Source organism: Aulonocara sp. 'chitande type north' Nkhata Bay, linkage group LG2 (genome assembly GCF_057382095.1).
Source record: "Aulonocara sp. 'chitande type north' Nkhata Bay isolate Kocher_YH1m ecotype deep benthic linkage group LG2, A_spYH_male_GT1.1, whole genome shotgun sequence".
NCBI classification, from domain to species: Eukaryota; Metazoa; Chordata; class Actinopteri; order Cichliformes; family Cichlidae; genus Aulonocara; species Aulonocara sp. 'chitande type north' Nkhata Bay.
In genome coordinates this window covers 31,269,228-31,292,633 of record NC_141345.1, presented here as the reverse complement: position 1 = coordinate 31,292,633, position 23,406 = coordinate 31,269,228, and the positions used below count along the sequence as shown (strand labels likewise).

The following is a 23,406-nucleotide window of genomic DNA, read 5'->3' as shown; positions in this document are numbered from 1 at the left end:
TTTGGGGCTGTCGCCGAGCAACACGGACTTTCAACTCCCGCCACAGATTTTCTATGGGGTTGAGGTCTGGAGACTGGCTAGGCCACTCCAGGACTTTCAAATGCTTCTTACGGAGCCACTCCTTTGTTGCCCGGGCGGTGTGTTTTGGATCATTGTCATGTTGGAAGACCCAGCCTCGTTTCATCTTCAAAGTTCTCACTGATGGAAGGAGGTTTTGGCTCAAAATCTCACGATACATGGCCCCATTCATTCTGTCCTTAACACGGATCAGTCGTCCTGTCCCCTTGGCAGAAAAACAGCCCCATAGCATGATGTTTCCACCCCCATGCTTCACAGTAGGTATGGTGTTCTTGGGATGCAACTCAGTATTCTTCTTCCTCCAAACACGACGAGTTGAGTTTATACCAAAAAGTTCTACTTTGGTTTCATCTGACCACATGACATTCTCCCAATCCTCTGCTGTATCATCCATGTGCTCTCTGGCAAACTTCAGACGGGCCTGGACATGCACTGGCTTCAGCAGCGGAACACGTCTGGCACTGCGGGATTTGATTCCCTGCCGTTGTAGTGTGTTACTGATGGTGACCTTTGTTACTTTGGTCCCGGCTCTCTGCAGGTCATTCACCAGGTCCCCCCGTGTGGTTCTGGGATCTTTGCTCACCGTTCTCATGATCATTTTGACCCCACGGGATGAGATCTTGTGTGGAGCCCCAGATCGAGGGAGATTATCAGTGGTCTTGTATGTCTTCCATTTTCTGATGATTGCTCCCACAGTTGATTTTTTCACACCAAGCTGCTTGCCTATTGTAGATTCACTCTTCCCAGTCTGGTGCAGGTCTACAATACTTTTCCTGGTGTCCTTCGAAAGCTCTTTGGTCTTGGCCATGGCGGAGTTTGGAGTCTGACTGTTTGAGGCTGTGGACAGGTGTCTTTTATACAGATGATGAGTTCAAACAGGTGCCATTCATACAGGTAACGAGTGGGGGACAGAAAAGCTTCTTACAGAAGACGTTACAGGTCTGTGAGAGCCAGAGATTTTCCATGTTTGAGGTGACCAAATACTTATTTTCCACTCTAATTTACGAATAAATTCTTTACAATTCCTACCATGTGAATTCATGGATTTTTTTTTCACATTCTGTCTCTCACAGTTGAAGTGTACCTCTGGTGCAAATTACTGATCTCTGTCATCATTTTAAGTGGGGGAACTTGCACAATCGGTGGCTGACTAAATACTTTTTTGCCCCACTGTACTTAACCTCTGTAGAGGATATTTAAGCAGCTCATGAAATTCTTTATAGATATGTTTTAGTTTTAATGGGAAATTCTGTGAAACATCTTTGCATCTGCCGTTCTTGACTGCCTTTAATTTTAATTCAGTTCAGTTTTATTTATATAGCACCAAATCACAACAACAGTCGCCTCAGGGCACTTGATATTGTTAGGTAAACACCCTGCACCTGCAATATTATAGAGAAATCTCATCAATCAGATGACCCCCTTCTGAGCAAGCACTTTGGCGATAGTGGGAAGGAAAAACTCCCTTTTAACAGGAAGAAACCTCAGGCAGATCCAGGCTGATGGAGAGGCAGGCATGCAGTGACCAGTTGAGGGTGAAGGGAGGGAGACGGGACAAAAGATATGCTGTGAAAGAGAGCCAGAGATTAATAGTAATTCGTAATTAAATGCAGAGTGATGTATAAACACACAGTGAGTGGATGTGAAATGTGAGAAAGAAAATCTTCTTAATCTATGACATTAAAGTGAGTCTTTATTTGCACGATGAGTGGATAAATGTCTCCATCAAATAATCACTTCAGTCTTACTATGAAGACTGCACAAATTCTTTACTGAATGTGTTGTATTTGCTTTTCAGTGATTTACCTTTTTATATATGGCTAACTTGGGGCGATGGCACAGTTTCAGATTTTATAGTGGTGCTGCAATCAGCAGGTTTAAGTTGTTGTTGTTGTTGGCTGTGTCTGTTGGATGGCCCTTCTCCATACGCACATGGACACACAAGCATGTGTTCTACAAGAATACCAGCAGTCTACCAGAGGGTGACAGTAGCACTTGCAAGCTCAAAGCCACGATTGAGACAAATGGATTACGCCAGAAAAAGTGTCTGTAGGGAAACATTGCTCATTGGCTGTGGCTGCTGATTTGTTTGAGGCAGCTACTGGACCAGGGAGTTTGGAGGGTGCTCACACATTATGGAAACCAGACCCTGATGAGTTTACACCAAAGGCAAGGCTGCATAGAACTGAACTGTGAACTGTGGACAGCTCACAGGAAACGCCTCTTTGTAAAGCAAACATACATGTGTTTTATGGCAGGCGCTTTACTGCGTTTTTATTTTGGGCTCCAATGAGCCGACTTTTCAACATGGTCATGGTCTTATTTCCTCTGCTTTTCTTCACTTTTTTTTCTGCTTGACAATTACCGCCCCCACCTCCACTCATTCACACAGACGCACACACATACATGCACTTACTTTGCCTACCTACTCCTTCCAAAAAGAGTGTTATTTTCATTGAGGTGTGAGGGCTGGCCATTTTGTGTAGTTTCAACACAATCGTGGACCTCCAGGACAGCTGTAGGGGTGTAAGGCTGACACCACCCCCCATCCCCACCCTCTAAACCCAAAGGAAGCAACAACACAGCTGCTGCTACTTCTTTACCCCCTTCCTTCCCTGATCGTGGCCCTTTTACCTGCTTACACAACGCACATAAAAGGTAAAAGAGGTGGGATATCTAATTCTGTAATAATTATTTGCCCAGTTACACTGTGCATGCACATGACTGCACTGTTTCTAGGTTTTGAGCCTCCTGCTTGGTTTACAAATTTAAAAAAGAAAATAAAAATCTAAAATCACAACACTCTAGAAAAAACACCATCTGCCTGTGTGTTAAGGAAAATTTGGGTCATTTTTTATGATAATAACAGCAAACTAATTTAATTTCCTGAAATCTGGGCGCTCTGGGGCATTTCTAAAAAAGCTGTGCTTTAGGACAAGAAATGCAAGCATTCAAACAGTCATTGAGGCTTTTAACAAAACCCCAGATTAGTGAGTGTTATTGGAACCCAACCCACGATCTTTTGTGAAGGAACACATTCTATACACCATTTACACACTTGTAGGCACAGGGTGTTATTTCTGTCAACAGGTAAGGTGCAATCACCACTGATTTTATATACAAATATTGTAAAATTAGATGAGTTTCTGCTATAGAAACGGAAGTAATGACTTCCATTTGGTGGCATAAAAAGTCATAAATGTTATCTTTGATGAAAATGTCTTGATTTATTATGCTGTGCGGCCCTAAGAGTAAAAGGTTATAGTTCATACAGTATTTTGGAGTCAAATGCTTTAAATATTTCAAAAAAGTGTCTTTTGTCCCGAACGGCTTTCTTTTTCCGTGATAAAAAATGATTTTTTTTATTCTCTAAAAGAAAATATTACTTGCTCAAATGGTTTATACTTTATTTTAAAACTCTAAATCTTTACTTCCTCTTGGCTGTGCACGAGTATGTGAGACAGCGGGGGTTAACAGCGGCAGAGTTATTTGGTTCTTGGACACGGTGGCCTCGCCTGCCGGATGCAAGTTTGACTCAAGGGCAAAATCCAGAGTGAAAGCCTCTCATGTTTTTGAGCGGTTGCCAACTCCTCTCTTTCGCTCTCTCTCTCTCTCTCCACCTCTCACCGCATACTTACTTTCTTCCTCTGTCATTCTCATCCCTCTCTGCTCTGCTGTCCCCTCCCCTCTCTCCTTGATTTACTCTCTCTTTCCCTCCGCTCCAGTTCTCTCTGATCCTCTCTCACGTCGAAATCAAGACTGACATAAAGAAGGTCCAGTGTCTCTCTGAAGACAGCGTGGCCTCGATCAGAATTATGTCACCTTTGTGAAAGGAAGCTTGGGCAAAATGTTCTGTAGATGCAAATCGGATTTGCGTGATTTGAAGGATTTGAAAAACAGAACCGGCTGATAGCTTGTTTTGTACTCTGACATAAATCAGAGTGACGAAATAAAGCTCAAGGGTATTTTCACATACTTGGAGAGGTTTTTATACAATGAGGCCACTCTCTGCAAGAGTTTAGTGGGAACAACAAGGAATATGTTGAATCCAGGTGGTTAAAAAAAATCCAAGTCAGGTTCACTTTGTGGTAGAAATATGAGAGGAAGTCGTTCCTTCTCCCATAAATTGAACAACGGAAATGTATATCCATAAAATAACTATAACTCTTCTAGCAATCATTGCAGTACGTTAAGGTTATAGGTGCCTGATTTTTGCACATAGTACAGTCCACAAAACACTGGTGCAGTGTTTTTAATGACTTGCTGCTGCATGTGACATGCCACACACCCAGGTGTGACTGACTGAATTCCTTCCCTTTTTGCACTTTAGCAAGTGAAAGGTAAGGCACTTTGATTAATGATTGGCATGTTGTGGAAGGATCAGAACATAACACATTTCACGGAAGTGCCACAGATGCCACGCAGTCTTCCACTCATGCATGTTGCACAATCGATGTGAGGCTCAGTAGGTCTCTCATCTGTAAAAGGAAGCTCCCTTGAAAACTGTGAAAGAAACAAACTGGCTCTGGATTTGTGTTTTTGTGGAAATTGCTCCTGAGCTGGGACTTTGTAAACCAGATTTTTCTGAAAGAGGACATCCACTGAATCACAGCTGTTGCAAAAAATCTTCATCTTCCCAATTTTGTGTTACTTTCACAGATATAACAGCAATCTTGACTTTAAGAATACCAGTGACACCTGACAGTCTGTAACATTTACTGGTATTCGGCTAGTGCATTGTATCTAAGATTACTGCGTCTGAATGCTGACCTTTCTGTGAGCTCTGTGTTCCCATCGTGCTTTCTGCATTTTCTGTTTTGTGTGTGCTCGGAATAAATCCAGGGTGGCCCATCTCCGAGTCGGTATGACTCACCAAGGCCTCTAAGGATTGCAGACTGACAGGTTAGGAAGCCACATACAGCAAATGCCTTCTGGCAGGCAACAAAGTCAACTCATGTCTCCTCAGGCAAACCTCGCATTCATGCAGACAGCCTGCTATCATGCTGTACATTTTAAAAAGTGCCACTGAAAACAGCTTATTGGAAAAACAGAGATAGCACCAGATGTGCAGGGAAGAACTTAGTCATCATGTTCAGTTTCACAAACCCAGTGTTTCATTTCGTTTTTCATTTGATCTGAAGGCGTCGTGAGTAACAAAGCAGATCTTGATCTTGATTTAGTCACACCAAGTCTAAGTTTCTATCTAAGAATAAGACACCTGAATTGCGGGGGCGTCCGTTTGTAAACAGTTTGTAGACGTAGCTCAGAGCGGGTCAGATTGAAGCTGGCCAAGAATGTGCTTAGGAACAACGCTCTAAGGAAAAGATTCCCAGCATTCCTCATTGGTTAAGGAGAGGTACCGGCCTTCGCAGATAGGAAGTTGTCTGTCATTAGGGGGTAATCACTTCATGTGGAGGATTGCAATGCCTTGGAATGATTACTGTTGTTATCGGCAGTGAAACTTGGTGCAGAAAGCATGGATGAGTTTTTTCTCTCTCTTGTCTCTCTCTGTCTTTTTTTGGTTTGCTTTTTAATCAGCTTGACTGATCCACATGTTTTTCCAAACTTTCTCAGCGTTGCAACATACATTTTGCTGAGGTTAAGTCCACAGTGCACACTCTGCTAGATTCAGTGGTATATAAATGGTTCTGTGTTGACTTAAAGGTGGTTGGTATTTTTTACCTAGGGGCATTTCTAATTACTAATGGCTCGTGTGTAATGATGCCTATCATGTCAGTGGTGCAACAAGGTGGATGCAATCCGTCATGCAGACTCATGTTAGAACAGCAGAGAATTTATACAACTGGGTTTTGTCTGTGGTGGTTTGCTGTCTCCCACACCACTTATCTGTGTTTGTTTGCAGGGCTTTGGTCCTGCTGTCCTTTCAAGTGGGTTGTCTGAGTGCCCTGGTCTGGCTGGTTTTGTCCTCTCCTCTCTCATCTCCTCGCCTGACTCCTTTTTTTCTTGCCTTCTGCCAACGGAGCCAAGACTTCAGGTGGAATGATGCCGTTACGAAAAGAGCCCGTCAACGCTTGCCCGACATGCCAAGCCAAGTATTTGTCTTTTGGGGTCCCCCCTCCTTACCTCCTCCTCCTCTTATTCCCTCCACACCACCACCACCTCCCCCGGATCCTTGAGAACAGGAAGTATATCTTGTTAAGTGATGGATGGGCCCCCTGCTCTTGCTGGGAGGAAAGAAAAAAAGCCTTTCTTTCCCTCCAGGGCAGTCAGATGAGTTTAGCAGTCTCAAAGCTGAGGGTCGGCTCTGCTTTTTCGGGAGCGTCTTGGAACGCTCGGAGCCCGAGTGCCTGGAAGCTACAGGCACTTCTCCATTATGTGTGCGGAGAGAATTAATAGCTGATAAAGTGCAAAGTGGTGTTTTTGCACTAGGAAAATGGATCGGAAATTAAAACGATCCGTCCAAGGAGAGTTTATTGGAATATATGTGTGCTTACATGCACGCTTGCATATGCGAATGTGTTTGTCAGCGTGTGTGGGAGTGACTGAGTTATTTAGTCCGGGGTCAGCAGGTTTGTGTTGGCATGCAGCCGCCCGATACTTCCAGGGAGAGCAACTCAGGAAGTGTCCCTGGCACGTCCTCTGCATAATGCAATATACTGTGCTGCAACGGGCTTGACTTGCTGTGACAAACAATCACAGATTAAAGTTCCCACTACAATCACCTCACGCCTCGAGCACAGTTTTGTACCAACAATATATGTTAACCCACAGGAAGAAACATAATAACAAACCTGATCCCACAGGTGTTGTTTTATAATTGCTTTGCCAGATGCACCTTATTAGGCCTTAAGCCCTTACATCTTTGATTTAATACTGCAGCCCTCCAGCCACCCGTCCATCTATCTCCCAGCATGTCACCGCAGCAGCCACCCCTTTCCTGCTTCGATTGAGGGTGGTGTTATTCCTCTCTATCCATTTTGTTACACTACCGTCACAGATAGCCACCCACCTTTCTGTAATCAAGCGTAAGAGTCGAGAGACCTGAAAAGCAAGAACGTTTGCTGTCATGAGCCACGGCTCCTTTGTCACCCATTACTCTGTTGTGGATACGTAAAGGTAGCTACTAACATTCGTCTCCGGTTTCTGTCCTCTCATGTTCCATACACATGTACAGGAAAACCAGTAGATAAAAGGCTGGGATACTATCCATCACCCCAGTAAACTGGAATTTGCTATCCAGAGGGGAAATATAGCAAACCGTAAAACAAAACTCCAAACCTGAAATTTCCTCCAAGACACTTATCGAGCAGGTGGTCTTCAAATGAAACGCAGAAAAGATTTTTTTTTGCTTACATTTTTTTAAGCTGGAAAATTCTATGCACCTAGAGTTCCCTTTTTTTTAAATTATGGAATATAGGTTTTGCAGATGTTTGGCATTTCTGCTTGTTAAGTGAGTTAAATATCAACCTTATTAAAACCCAGATTCACAGAGTGCTTATGCACTAGTTAGCTGAACTCGTAGCATGTGCTGATTGTTCTGTTCTCCTACTCAAACATACAGGATGACATGACGTACAGTAGATGCTCATATTCTTTGCAAGTAAAAGAGGAGAGTTGCAGAGGTAGAAGCGCAGTATCTAACAGTTCAAAGGCTGCTTGTCCAGTCCCTCCAACCTTCACTGATCACTCCTGACATGGCCTCCTGTATGGCTTGCATCTGTGAGTATCTCCTGTCTCGGCTCCACAGGCCAGAGTCTGGCCCCGCTGTGGCCTGTCTGGCTCAGAGCCAGGGCCTTCAGGACTTACTGACTCTTAGGAGAATAGCAACAAAGAAACTTTGAGTTTCAGTTGATGTTCGTTTTCTGTTTATAGTTCATTCCATTACTACCAATAAATGCCAGTTCACACTGTGCTCATTTATTTTCCCAAACCCACTGCTCCTCAGCTAGTTGGCTTGTCAAATGGGTTACCACACTGCAGCTTGTCACGGCCTGGCTGAGGACAGCAGATGGAGGCAGGACATATTTGTCAGTCTGTCTGCTTGTCTGAGTTTGAGAGGCGCCTGCCACTTAATGACGTCTGACAAGCGGGACAGCGGCAGCTTTGGGTACTCAAGGACTGTTTTGGGGTCACAGAGATGTGATCTGTAGGAAGTGGAAGGTTTATCAGATAACGGGGAGATTGTCTCCACGCTGACGCCAGAAGTGGAAATCTCAAATTTCACAGTTTGTATATCAGGCATTTGCTTTATAGTCCTGTTTAAATAGGTGTACAATTATTTCAGGAGTGGACTGAACTATTTTTTCACAGCTTAACAAGCAACCAGCAATAAGGTCAAAGGTCAGAAACATAGTGTCATGACAGTATTTTTGTGACATAAGAATGGCAATGTACAAAGGAAACACTGTTGAAATAAAGCAATAATGCTGAAAACATTTTTAAAACCCTTTATGTGTCGCAATTTTTGAAATATGACCTTAAAACAGATGCTGTCTGTCTTTTTTCTGTCCCACAGGCTCTGATGCGTCCAGGTCGCCTCGACCGAATTGTCTACGTGCCGCTTCCAGATGCGTGTACTCGAAAGGAAATATTTTCTCTGCAGTTTCGTAATATGCCTGTCGCTGAAAATGTGTCTCTTGACCACCTGGTGACTCGGACCAACAATTATTCCGGAGCTGAGGTGAGCTTTAGGAATATCTTTTGCATGCACATAAAATCACAACTATGGTCTTCTTTGGTTGGGGACAATATGTCTTTTGCAAACACACAAAAATTCTTGAAATTACCAGTTACCAAAATTGACAATTGGGACACAAAAAAAAATTATGCAGTTACCCAGCAGGTTGTATTGTTTGGATATCTGCATCTCTCTACCACATGTCAGACTCGATCCACTAAAAGAATAACTTTGACTTAGAAATCGATGCTTTATTGCTGTTTTGCAACACCATTCTTACTACTTCTGGCACGTAATAAGAAATTGTGAGTGTAGCCAGAATTGCAGAAAGATGTTACTGTGCTTTTCTGTGATGTCTGCATCGTGTCTGTACTGTGTCACAGAGCACCCTCGTGATCTCACAGCAGACCGGGAGAAATCGTACAAACAGTTCTTTGTGTAACAGATTTGTCTCCCTGCATTTGTCTCCCGCGTGATTCACATTGTCTCGAGCAGAGAAATTGCTGCTGTTCTCCATAGCACAAGTAACTCACAAGTTCTGAGAAATTGTGAAACCAGTGCATCACAATTTGGCCAAAATAAACTGTTTCCTATGTAAGATCTAGTTTTTGATATTTTTTTTAAAAATCCCTGTTTTTTCTTGACCTTCAAATTTATACTGTTTATAGATCTTAATCTTAATTGTAAAACTTTGCTTTAATTCAGCTTGAAAAGTTATAGACGTGATAGGAAATAAAATGTTTGTCACTTAATACCACTGTGTGTTATTACGTGCAATTTTTCTTTAGCTATAATTTGAGATGCATGCAAATGAAGTTTCCAGTATGCTAAAGCTCATTTAACACATGAAGTCAAGACAATATGAGGAGAATCAGGTCTAGACGTCGCAGTTACCCACTGTGCACTTTGGAAAGTGCATGTCAAAGGCCGGACAAATCCACTGTGTAATCATCTTTGCCATAAACAATCTAACATCACAAAAAAGCTGGTAGATTAAAGACCAGCTAATGTCAAAACCAACTGAGTCAGACATTCTTTCTGAATGCATCTCAGTCAGGTAATGTCTAAGAACTTCAGGGTTTCAGTGTATGGCTCAAACAACACCCACTTCACTCCATAAACTGCTAGTACACATTAACAACCACGCACAAGAGCAAACAAGCCTTTCAGGAGAAACTGTCTTAAAAGGTGCTCGGTTATCCCTGCTTTAGCAGAATGGTGATTGGAGTTGGGATTGTTTGGTCATCACTTTCCAGCCACTGTAAGAGCATGGTTATCATTCCCAGTGGGTGTTAAACACAGCCAGGGCTTCCCCTTGCCACCAGTTCTGTTCATAAGTTTATTATGTGTCTCGTGGACTGAGGATTTCGTGTCAGACTTTTGTGGATCATGTGCTTCTGTTGCCTTAATTGAGCAACAACCTCTAGCTTACAATCAGGTGGTTTGCAGTGAAGTGTGAAATGGCTGGGACAAGAAATAGCTCTTCAATCCTGAGGCCATGGTTCTCTGATGGAAAAGGGTGGTGTGTCTACAACGGGATGGGAATGAGTAACTGGAAGTGAAGTGGAGTTCAAGTCTCTGGTCGAAGAAAAAGTAGAAAATTGACAGATGAATTGGTGCAGTGTCTGCAGTAATCTGGATGTTTTACCAGTCTGTTGAAGTGAATGGAGCTATGCTTATACTCTTTCTACTCAGTTTCAGTACTTTCTAATTCAAGCACCCAATTAAATATTCATAAAGCGCTTTTTAAAAAGTGAAGCAGTCAGTTTACTATCCGATCATTGTTCCCATCTTCATCTAAAGCCACAAGCTGTGGGTAGTGACCAAAAGATTGAGATCACAGACACGGGTAGCAGAAATTTGGGTGTCTCAACTCAGCCTTTGACCAAGGGCTTCATCCTTTCTTGTTCTCGGGGTTCTGCTTCTCCACATCAAACATGGTTCTGGCATTTCCTAGGTAAGGTGTTTCAGTTATGTCCGACTGGGAGGACACCCTGTAGCAGACCCAGGACACGGTGGAGAAAGCACATCTCTTGTCTGACAAAGTGGCTGTGAAGAGGGAGGTCCGGGGACTGTTGCCCCAGTGACCTGGACTTTGATAAGAAGCAGAAAACGGATGGATGGATTCTATTATTCCCACATTTAAACAATTATCTCATTCGGCCTATCAGTTTCGCTATGTGGAGCATTTGCAAACAACATTTGATTTCCACTACGCTTGCACAACATGTCATATGAACCAAGACTCCTCAGGCTTTGCCCAACCCTTGATCTGGATTGTAGAGCAGTGATAAATATTATGAAGTGAGTCATTTCACAAGCAAAAACGACCAAACGTTTTCATCTCCTATCAGATGTGAGGCCTGCTGTTTTTCTCATTGTTTAATTGATGTATGCTGATTATCTTTTGTTTTTAGACAGTTGGCTGAAGAGGCCATTTTTTACTTCGCTCTGAAGTTTAAAACAAATATACATTTGCGCCGATTGCTTGGGTTCATTCTGCCAATCAAAACTCCGCTGACCACACCTACACAGGACAAAGAACATTTCTTAATTTTTTTAGGATAAAACGTTTATATGACTTGAGATGATTTCACTAACCAAGCACGCAAATACGCAGTCAGTGCACCTCACCTGGTTAAGCAGGTGGTCCATATGCTGAAGGCTGTTGCTAGGGCCTGGGTTCAAGTCGGCCCTTTTTGTTTTGTTTTCACCCCACTCTTTCCTTACTATTCTTTCAACTGTCTTTTACTTTTGACATCCCTATATGCAGTAGGAGGTTATAGTAGAGACTCCTCATCTACCCTCCTTCCCAACTTGTCAGCCCCCACCCTAAAAATCAGCCTAAAGCAGGCGTACACCTGGAGGAGGTATGCAGTTAGGAAACCAATCCCTTACTATCAGGTGTTGTGTTTAACACCGGGGTTTCTGGTATAGTGTCTCATCTGTGGAATGGAGGTTTGCAGTCACTTGCCACTGAGCTCTTGAAACCACACAAAAATTCAAAGGCATGCCACAGTCAAGCTGATAAGAGTTCATAGGTGGAAAAAACCAAGTCTCACCATTGTTGTACCATTGCATTTTATTTTACGTACCTGTCCTATAGATCATATTAAATTAAATGAAACTTTAGACTCCCCTGATCACTGAGGGGAAGTTTGTGAGGAAACAGGATACAGATAACACATCACAGCACTGAAGATGTGTGTTTAGAAAGAAAAAGCTTCAAAGCTTCAGTGAAGAAATACAGCACGTCTAAAGGTAAATGATATATACACATATGTCGATTGCTGACAACGTGACTAGCTCCCCAAATGAACAGGAACATTAATAAAACATTTGTGCAAAAAGGTCACACAGCCTTTATGCTGAAGGACTCTTAAAAAAAGATTTTTCACCTGCATACTATTCTTCCATAAATCCTAAAATGCTTCAGAATGGCAACATCCACCACAGTTTACAGTAAACTCGATCCGTCTGCGTTGTTGATAGCTCAAGGACCTTTGCTGTCAAAAAGAAGTGGGGAGAGTAATCAACCAGGACACAAGCGCTCACAACCACTTCTTGTTTACAATTTATTAACTTTTTTCATTTTTATCCAATTTGTTCAACATACAAGAATAAACCTCCCCCTGACAGAAAACCAACTTTAAATAAACATTAAAAAAAAACCTTTTGTTTATATGAGGCAGGACATTTTTGCACATGGTTAGAAACATTATTAGAATTGACTTTTTTTTGAACAAATGTCTTGAACGCATGCTTAACATAAAACTTACTGAACTATTTGATGGTTTTCGGGCACGTCCAAACACTCTTACTTTCAGACAAAGCAATGACAAAGCAGCAGATATGTTTGTGTTGCTTTCAAACATTAAATTAAATCAGTGGAAATATGGAAAACATATTTTTGTATGTTTTTCAGCCAGCATTGTAATAATCTACCACACATCTAGTCCGGTCAAACTTTTACAACTCTATGGGTAGCAATACCTTTCCGTCTCCATGTGACTGAATGACTGGTATGCTTGCTGGCAATGCTGCAAGCAGCCTGGTGAGCCACAGCACTGGTCAGCAATGCATCGAGCTCATGCTGGCAGGGACCAAAATGGACAAATTGGAACCTCATAAATCAACAGCAAGATAATTACTGAAGCTAGAGGCAACTAAGCAGAGTCCACTTTTAGTTTCCATACACACTGTCGCTGCTTTTTCTCCCTTCTGACTGTTCGCACTTCCTTAGAGTGCATGCTCAGCTCACACTCCCTCTGTCTACTGGTCGTATAGAGGTGTCATCATGGCGCTTTGGTTACGGCTGAATGCTAGTCCAAAATGGTTCACTCTTCAGCAGCACTGGCCTTGCAAAGTTCAGTTTCATTCAAAAGAATGGATGACATGCTGAGACATTTTCTATCAGTAAAATGTAATTCGTAAATAAATGTTGGTGTTGATGGGGTTTATTTAACGAAAAGGGGGAAAAAACCACATGTTTAAGTATCCAGTATGTTTCAGACTGGTGAACTCTTGTATATGTTCACCCCAGATTTATCCATCTGGTTCAGAGTTCACAGGTCACCTGATTGTTGTCCAATTTCTTCAGTCATTAAGCCACTAAAACTGGAATTTTATAGTGAATATTTTACTATATATATTATCGTATCAAATATGGTTCACATAGAACTTGAAATAATGCACAAATGGATGAATTCAGTACAATTCAGTCCTCAGGGATGGCAGTATGACGACTTGAAGCTTTGACTTTAATTACATTCTTGGGATTTCAAACTTGTCTGAGAGGAGGAGGAGGCAGGATCTCGAGAGGAGGAGGTGTGGAGGTCACTCAAGAGGTCACAGTAGTTGTCTGCTCAGCCGTAGAAGCTTGTTAAAATCACCTGTCTTCCTACCTGCCTGGAGTGACATCTGGTTTCACAACCCTCAGCTTCCCACTAAACTTTCCACCCTCAACACCCCTCAACACACTTTTAACTCACACTCATCCTAGAAAATTGCTTCTGGCTTTCCCTCCTCACCTCTGCCATCGCTCCTCCAAACAGAAGCAGCATTTGATACTGTAATCGGAGTGTTGTCGTGAAGGAGAAGAAGGGCTTAACTTGCTTCTGAAAAACAGTGTGATGCTATTTTTTTTTTCCTTTTCTGATCAAGTCCTGACAGGAAAAGACCCCGGGGATTTATTGCACCCTGTCAGATGTACCAAGTCAGTTCCAGGCCTTGTTTGTACCTTAATTTAAAAGAAGAAGAAAAAGAAGCCATATCAAATTTCACAGCTGTTTTTCGTCTTCCTTTAATGTTCGTTCCAGAATGAGTGTTTGCCATCAGGGCAAAAGTTGTTTTGTTTTTCTTTCTTTGCATTTGTTTAAAAACAGTAAAAATTTCAGGTTTTTTTCTTGTTTTTTTGTTTTATGATTTTTTCCCCCGATCAACCACTTAACGCTGACATATGAATCATTCAAGCATTTAAAAAGCTGTCTGTAGAACATGGTGGAGTCTCTGTCATGGTTTGCGGTTTCGGACAGTGGTGTTGGAGAGATTGCCAGAATTGATGGATTTATCATATTTTCCGCACTATAGGGTGCACTTAAAATCCTTTAATTTTCCCAAAAATCGACAGTGCGGCTTATAATCCGGTGCACCTTATGTATGAATTCTGGTTGTGCTTACTGACCTCGAAATGATGAAAAAATCTGTCAAAAAATGTTTTATTACAACTTTGGTAAGTTACGAAGCTGCACCGCTTGATGGATTGTCGTAGCATTATGGCTACCATAGTCAGGAGCCTCGCGGAGTGATCTGGGTCCAAAACTCCGTCTGGTTCAGGTCCCAAAGTCAAACAAACACTGCGGCATCACTGAGAGGAAGTTAGCTAGCTGGTTTCCACCTAAACATGATATACCTATCACTTCCAACATAAATGAAAACAGAAAACTAAACAGCTGACTTTTGTAGGGTTACCGAAGTTCCACTAGCTGGTATATGTTTGCTACTTGATTGTAACATAAACACAGTGAAGCTGGAGGATGAATGCTAATTTTTTTTTCACTCAATAAAAGTTAATGTGAGGGCTCCCGATGGTTAGGGACAAATGCAGTCACATGGCAGGATGCTGTAAACAGACCAAACTTCAGTCAGGAGAACAACTGAGATAATCCATCCACAATACGAGGTTAGTCATTAATATACTGCAACAACGCAGGAATAGAGCAGCTGCGAGAGAATGCAGCGTTAATAAATCAATGGTACGGAAGTGCAGGAAGCAAGAAGAACGAGTTGAGTAAAGATTGACTTATCTGACGGTTTTGTTTCGCTTAATGCGCCTTATAATCCGGTGCGCCTTATGTATGAAAACAGACATGTTCATTGACAGTGTGCCTATAATCCGGTACCTTATGGTCCGAAAAATATGGTACACAGAAAAGTACTTTCAGCTTTTGATCCACCATGCAAAACCATTAGGCATCTGAATGGCAATAACTTTTTTTCAGCATGACTATGATCCCAAACAGATGGACAATGCAGTAAAACTTGGACAGAAAACTAAAAAAAAAACAATCAAACGCTATAATTTATCGATTGGCCCCAGAGCCTGGACCTCAGCATTATAAAAGTAGCGTGGGGTCTGAAAGGCATTCAAAGCTCTGAATGTTCTTTATTAAATCAACATTTTCTCCTCCGTCTTTTAGGAAGATGTCATATTAGTCTTGATGTGTAAGTGGTATTTAGGGTAACACCTAACATAACCCCACAGGAACTTTTTTCAGTTATAGCTATGTTTCCCCAGCCTGTTTCCTCGGTAGAAATGACAATCTAGCTAATCATGGCTTGGAAGGAGGGGATAAGGGGATTCAGTGTTTTGCACAGCTAGTTGTAGGAATAAGCTGGTTTTAACTGCTTCTGCTAAAAAAAACAAATTGCATAAATGTGTCTGATACATGACTTGAGTGAATGATTGATTAGGGCTAAGTAACCCTCACCTTAACTGAAAATGGATAACACAATGAACTCTTGAACTATTGTGATTACCAGACGAGAAAAACGGGTTCCATGACAGAGCTTTGGCTCCCTGAAGCTTCAGTGCAGATTGTCACTGTTTTGCATCGTCAGACAAGTGAAGGCAGAAAGGGCCACGGACCTAAAACATGAGCAGCCTTTGACTAAATTTATTTGAAAATACATGTTTTTTTTTGCTAATAACCGAGCAAATAGGAAATTTCAGTTTGCTTTTAGGGCTTCTTTCCTTGGAAAAATCCACAGATGCTCAGTATTGAAGTTTTTCTCTCTCCAACGTGTTTTGAATAAACAGGAAATGAACTGAGTCATTAAAAGGAGTAATGACAGTCCCTGAGTGCGCAGCTCGTACTCTATTAACATTGGATGTCACAGACCTCCCCGTGGTGCTTGATTGAAAAGTGACCTCCGTGAAGTGGAATATAAAAACACCGCAGTAATGAGCATTTGGCAGATGTTGACAAGTTGCTGAGAAAAAGCTAAATATCAAGACTTCTCAGCATGATCACAGTAAGGACACAGCTCAAAGTATTTAGATGCAGATCACGTAGAGGTGGCAACAAGTGATAGGCAGCACCAACCCTGCTGGGTGCCCTCCTGCTGATCTCACAGCCCTGTAACATTCATGTCCAAAAAAGGGGGTGTGTTGGGGGACGGTTGTTCAGGCATTTTAATAAAACTTCAAGCTGCAGCGCTCAGCCGTATCAGAATATCTTTGTGTTCAGCCACAGATGCCTTTGACCGGCTGCGACCTCCATAGCGGTGGGTCTTTTCGCTCCAACAGGGGGAGAGCTGTTTGGTCCAAGCCCAGGTGTCTGGGACGCTTGGCTGACATCCATTCAAACTCACTGGCGCAATTGTTTTCTTAATGTTTTTTTTTCTTCTTCCACACTGGCAAGAGCAAGTCTGTTCCAATGCGGGACATACAAATAAGGCAGATCAACGGCAGCCTGCAAAGCTTAATACTCCCCTTTACAAGATAGCTAAGCACATTTGCACACCCCAGTCAACTGAGTCAGAGTGTATTATGATGTAGTTTGATGAAGCAGTGATTTGTTTTTTCTGTAATATATAAAAGTAGTTTTGATTTTTTTTAAATTATTCATTAAAAATAGAAACCTGAGCAGGCGAGCAGTATCTGCAGTAGCTGCAATGCGACTATTAAAAGCAAAAAAAAAAAGAAATTGATTGTAAGTACAGCCTTGTTGTATTGTGACAGACACACACACGCACACACACATAGTAAAACCACCCTCACAGGAAGACAAATGGTTTCCTCTTAACACCTGTTGTGGTTGTGGCTGTTCCTCCTCTGGCTCTGTGTTGTCTGTCTGATTTATGGCCTGGTATTTGTTGTTGCAAAGATTTTTATCACCAAGGACACAGGCGCAAAAAAAATGCATCAACAAAAACGTGTTGCTGTTTGAATAACAGTGACATTACACAATGTATGAATCAGATATTAGCCATGGAAAAAAAAAGAAAAAAGATCTTCAATCATCAAATAAACTTGTCAGCTTTTGTGGAAAGTGCATCTGACTTGGTCTGAAGTTGGCAGGTATTTGCCGAAATATGCTCTAACTTCTTGTCTTGACTGCATTCATGTGTCTGCGTTTTATTTTCTGTGTGACCGACCGCCGCCGACACAGTCACGCTGTCACTCAGACGCAGTCTTTGTTGATATGGAAAGCGCTTAACAAATGCTGCGAGGAAAAAGCCATTCACACCCCTGCAATTCCATGACTGTGAAACACCTCACTTCACTTCCTTCCCAGCAAGCCTGTTACCTCTTGACATTGTGAACATGTTGTTTTTAGAAAGGTTAAAAAAGAAAACATTTCCCTCGCTGCTACTGCCAGCCAGCTTCTGTGGCCTGCAAAAGGCCAGATGTCACAGCGAGAGAAATGGCTCCAATTGGCCCCTGATTTTACATTTTATATATAAAGCCTTCACTGTGGTTTATGTCTGAGTACATGGTGAGCACCAATTGAATTTTTCTGGGAAATATAAGCCCTTAAGCGTACCCAACATGCTGTTTCCCTTGGCTAGGAAAGAAGACAGAACGTGGGTAGCAAAAGCCAAAAAAGAAAGAAACTGAGCAAGAGAGTAGGAACATAGAAAGGGACAGAGAGGAGACACGTGAAGAGGAAGATGGTAAATTGTGGAGAAACAGAAGAGAGGAGAGGGGTGCACTTACCTACCTGAAAGTAGCTAATAAAACTAGAGGAGGACGCCAAAAAGGAAATGGACAGTGACAAGAACACACCATTAATTCAGTTTCAATTCCTGGAGACTCTCTTTCTTTGGAGTCCAGTTGTCTGGCAAATTATCAGGACCAAGAAATAATCTGCCTCTTAACCCTGTGTAAAACAGGTATTTGTCATTTTTACAGTGGTGGGTAGATTTTGTTGCCTTTGGACACAGCCAGGCTAGCGGTTTCTCCCACTATGCTAGACTAAATTAGCCGGCTGCTCACGGTAACTTCAAATTTAATATATGAACATGAGACAGGATATTATGCTTCTCAGGTAACTCTCCCTTATAGAGCCTATTTAGTCTGTCCCTTAATTAAAAACTAGATTTATTGGAAATTAAATAATTGCAGTCTAACTTATTTTAATGATTTGCAAATTTAGTTATATTAAATAGCACATTCAGAAGCCTTAAAATTTAGAACTTGTATATAATGTATGTGTATAGTGTTGTAATACCACTAATAAGATAAGATAAGATAACCTTTATTAGTCCCACATGTGGAAAATTTGTATATTATAACAAATTATTATAACATGAACATTCACTGTGTATATGCAGGTAGTATGCATCTCGTGAAAGATGAAGCAAACAGGAAAGACAAATGTTCATATGACACATCTGGAGTTTCACCTGCCTTGGCATTACAAAATGCATACACACCACACATGCACACGCACACATGCACAGACGTACCCAATCACAGCTGTCTCCAGGTCACTTCACTGTGGGCGTGTTTGGTAAATATGCCATCCTTGCCTTCCCAAGTCCACAGAGAATGCGAAGCTTTCATTCATCTGATTAAGGGGTGAGGACAAATGTGCCCTTAAAGGCGAGGCCCAGCAATGCTACCCTACACACACGTACAACACCTTAACAGGGTGTAGCCCCAACACAGGTGCTATCCCACATGGGTCGTTCCAAAACATAGAGTGGACAATGGCTTAATATGATAACACTGAAACGCCTGAGCTGCAAGTTATTTGGTATTTGTAGGAGGTTTCTTAATATTATCAGTGAGTCATCTAACAGAGGAAAAACCACCACTTTCATGACAAACATTTCCTACGTGTTCAGAAAATGTTTCTTTATTTGCATAGTGAATACAGAGTGACTATTAGAGCTTTCACTCTATCTGATTTTCACTATATGATAACAAGCAGAGGTAGCGGGACTAATCTGTAATCTGTACAAAAGAGCAAGAAAAAAAATATCTCATTTGTCATATAAATAATAACATAATATCAGTTTGAGTACTGGTATATATTTAATCCTTCTTTAATTTCAAGGCTATGTTACAGGCTGTGTTATATACACTACAGCAATCAACAATTTATAAAAAGAAGGAAAGAAAGGCATGTTGCAACTACTTTTCCCCACTGATCTGTTCAATTTATTTGCTCTACTTTTATTTACACTACATTACTTTCTCTTTAATGGTCATAACCTGTCACCGTGGCGGTTAGTTGGCTTACACTTACAGGTCCAAGGAGTATAAGCTATAACGTAAAGTTCAATACTGGGGAGAAGTCTGACCATGTCAGAAATCAGACATTTAGAATTGTCTTGACTGGCTACACAGGAACAGGGAGTGAAATGAAGGCAGTGATGCAATAAAATCAAATAAAATATATGCAATAAAATACAACTTTTAAAAAATGAATTAAGCACACACTTTGCAGACTTTCTCTAGAGGGAAACAATGATGGCTCTACATTTGAAAAGTGCCACCCAGAGTCTGAAGTACAGTGTCCCACGTTCCACTGTGTCTTCCACACAGTGTGAACATCGTGGCATTATTCAGATTTTAGGCTAAAAATGTTAATACTTTACAAACACCAATATTTTAAAGCATAAAATTGGAGTTGATTGCCTGCTGGAATACATATGTAATATCTTCCTTGATGTCTGTTGTCTCAGCCGTAACATATGGCGAGGAAAGCCCGCACGAGTTCAATTTCATCATCGGAGTTTTCTATGGAATCTAAATTCCTCTGCTGAGAGCACAAGCATGTGCACGTTCATCCACAGCTCACACACCTCCGCTCTGTTATTTATGATCATGTGCCATGTTTCCATCCCCCCACCGCCCCCCACCCCCTCCCTTTTCCCCACGTGACTCTCCTCCTTCCATGCTTAACCTCACCTCCCTCTCTTTAACCTCCTCTCTCACTCTCGCCTTGTAATCTTAAATAGGTTTCACATGGAGTTGTGGTCAGGCCTTGTTTCTCTTGGCAGAAGCATGTCACTGCAGACACTTCCTCTTTGCTTCTTTGGAGGATGAAATGTTTTATTTCTGGTTAAGAGTTTGGGCTCTGCACCCCCAACGTCGTTTGATTTATGTATTATTTAATTTCCTCCAAGAAAATTGGATGCAGAAACCCCCCCCCCCTTTTTTTTTTCCAGTAAAGGGGTTGGGGATGATACTGTGGTGGGGCTAGGGGTGATTATTTTGAATAAGAGCTCCTCTTTGAGCCTAAGTTTAATTTAGTTTTCTTCCTGAGTGAACAAAGTTTTATGAGTTCAGTTAAACTCCAGTTATACATTTTTTTTCTTCCTTTTTTGTTCATATTTAATTATAGTTTGGATATATTTTCAAGGTAAGTTACTCCCCACTCCCTTTGTCTTGTGTTACAGCACAAAAATCTGCAGTCAACACTGATATCGCAGGATGTCAACTTGGGCCTAAAAACATCAACATGGGAAATTTTTATGAACAAATGCCGTTATTTTTCTGATATCTTATTGAGCAATTGATTAATGCAGAAAACTAAAGATACATTCATTATAATCACTGCCCCCTATTTGTTTGTATTCACTTAGAAAAAAATATATAAAATGTTGATCAGGTATGACAGCTCTGCATCAGTCCTAATATTAGTCAAACCTATGGATAGGATTGATTATTAAGAATTTGCACTTGTGGCCTGTTCTGCATTCTTGTTTTACAGTTATGACCTATAAGTAAGTCATGAAGATAAAAGAATAAGCTGCTTCTTCTAGCTGCAACTTCTGAAGGTTAAATGAGCGTTTAACAGTTTGTTAAGCAAACATGCAAATGTTTGCTCTACGAAACACTATGTAACCAAGAATGTAGGTCTTTGCATGAAGTTAATACCTATATGTATATGTACTGGATACATGTATGTGTATGTGCACATGCATTTCTGTCTAAACATGCATGTGAGGACGCATGTGTAGCTTTTCTTTTTTTGGGGTACGTTTTTCGATATTGACCTCATAAACCTTATCTGTGTGTTGCATATATGTGCTCACATGCCTGCACAGTGCAGGAAAGTGCAATGTGTTCAGAGAGGGTGTGTGCCCGCGCCTCTCTGCACTGCAGTGTATGTGTGCAGGACTTGTGGAGTGATGGAGGAGAGGTTTTGTGGCAGGCGGGGTGGAGGGGGAGTTGTCGGGGCTCGCTCCTGTAAATGTGGCCGTTTGTGTTTGAGGGAGGGCGGGCGGGTGAGGCAGGAGAGAGGAGGAGGGGGGGGGGGACTGGATGTAGCCCGCTGTAGACACAAGGCGATTGATAGTAAACACACACTCCGGGTCTAGTGGATCTGCTGCCGGTAGCCCGGCTAACAAGCCCTTCATTAAGGCCGTCTGATACACTCACTGAGCGCTTTTGTTGAAGTAGGAAGCGAAAAGTACACCAGACAGATTTGACCTGAGAACGCTGGTATGTGCTGCCAGCAGTCACAAGCTTTTTTTCCCCCCTCTCCTCCACCTCGAGAAGGGTTTATTTTTGTCGTGCTGAACAGGTTGTCTCATGGCACGCGCCCCCCTCTTACCCCCACCAGGGAAATACTGCAGAGAAAACTACCGATTTTTTTTTTTTTTTTTTGGCTGTGTACGTGTAGAATATATGTCACAGTGTGCTTTGGTGGTTTTGTAGGCGTTTGCATGTTTGGATGTGTATGTGTACAGTGCATTTGTGGTGTGCGCATACTCGAATGTTAAGCATTCAGATTCAAATTTACATCTTTTTATACTTTTTGTACGAGGTTTGTATTCTTCTTTACATTGCACCTGTACAGTGTAGTCACTATACACTGCTCATAGCGCTCCTTAGACACGTAGGTGTCAATAGACATGCAGTCACTTTTTCCACAGTGTCTAAACAGTGTAAGCTTTAACTTTATTTTACCGCTTCAATTTTTCGGTATCGTCCATCTGTGTGCTGTCTCACTTCCAGTTCTTCCATGACCACAGTATTCTTTGATTATTACGGTTACTGTTTTCCATCTCCATGGAAATGTTGATATTCAAATAACTTTTTTATTCCACTTATATGCGTTTCCTGCCATGTTCTAGTGCTAAAAAGTGTCGGGTGTGTTTGTTTAACCTGAGCTTTGCCGTGTTCTTATTTATACTCTGTTATTCTTTGCTGTATCTTGTTACCATTTGCCGCTATAACGGCTTAATTTCCTCTCGCAAGTCAATAAAGTTTTGCGTTGTCTTACAAGGACAACAAGACCTCACATACAGTGCTGGATGTGCCGTAGTATATCACTCCACATACAATATATATATCCAATGTTTTAAAAGTGTGCACTGAAACGGCATGATATAGGGTGTAGTTGTGGCTTGGAATGGAGGTGCAGTACAGTGACCAGTGGGGCATAAAGGCTGCTGTTGTATCCAGGGTTTCATGTTGTGGTACCCTAATGACTGAGCGCACAAGGAGGCCAGAGGTGGCTAGCAGCCTTGAGCAAAAGTAAGCCCTGGAAGTGCCCATCCTCATTTGGTAACCCCATTAAGATGGCTTCACTGGCTAAAATCCTCTGGCTTTATCTGTTACAACGCAAGACTGAATCAAAATTTATTACAATTTCTTCCTGTAGTAATTTTTTCCTATACTCTCTATTTTGAAACATAAAGATATTAACTAATAATAAAGAAACATGTATAAAATATGTAAATGAATAACTAATAAATAGGCTTTTCATTTTCTATCAGCCACAAAGCTCTCACAGCTATAAGAAAAATCTGAATCATTAGCGAAGGAGAGTGGGTGGTTTCACATAAGTTGTCTTGCAAATGTACTTACTCCCACTTTTTTCTATTTGTATATGTAAAGTAGAACTGTTGTGCTTTCCCTTATAGTTAGTCATGGATCCTCATATTCAGCATGGCCAACATGAATAATGAAAAATAATTCTACTAGAGACCAAAAATGAAAAAATATAGAGAGAGCTAGAAATGAGCATTATAGGCCACCTTTCAGTACTGTGGACAATAGTGTTCATCTTTCTTACATTTTTAAGTGCAGTATGTCATTTTTGAACTTTTAGTAAGAAAAACAAACTATGTGTTTATTTCTGCTCTTTCAAGAATAATTTTTCCAGTCTGCAGATATGTGCCCCCTCTAAGATGATGTTTGTAATAAATTTCTGAGTGTAAGTTTT

At 41.5% G+C, this 23,406-nt stretch overlaps 1 protein-coding gene across 2 annotated transcripts in view; it reads left to right on the top strand.

Moving 5' to 3' along the window:
• afg2a (AAA ATPase AFG2A) overlaps window positions 1-23,406 on the top strand; it is a 111,486-nt gene that overhangs the window by 83,449 nt on the left and 4,631 nt on the right. Inside the window, exon 17 of one of the 2 annotated variants that reach the window (XR_015124414.1) lies at window positions 8,555-8,692. Coding sequence is in view for 1 of the 2 variants with exons in the window: in XM_086258971.1 (XP_086115097.1) it covers window positions 8,555-8,719 (165 nt within the window). In the remaining variant the exon portion in view is untranslated. Of the gene's footprint in view, window positions 1-8,554; window positions 8,720-23,406 lie in introns of those variants that run through there. The other variant, XM_086258971.1, reaches the window with a different exon arrangement.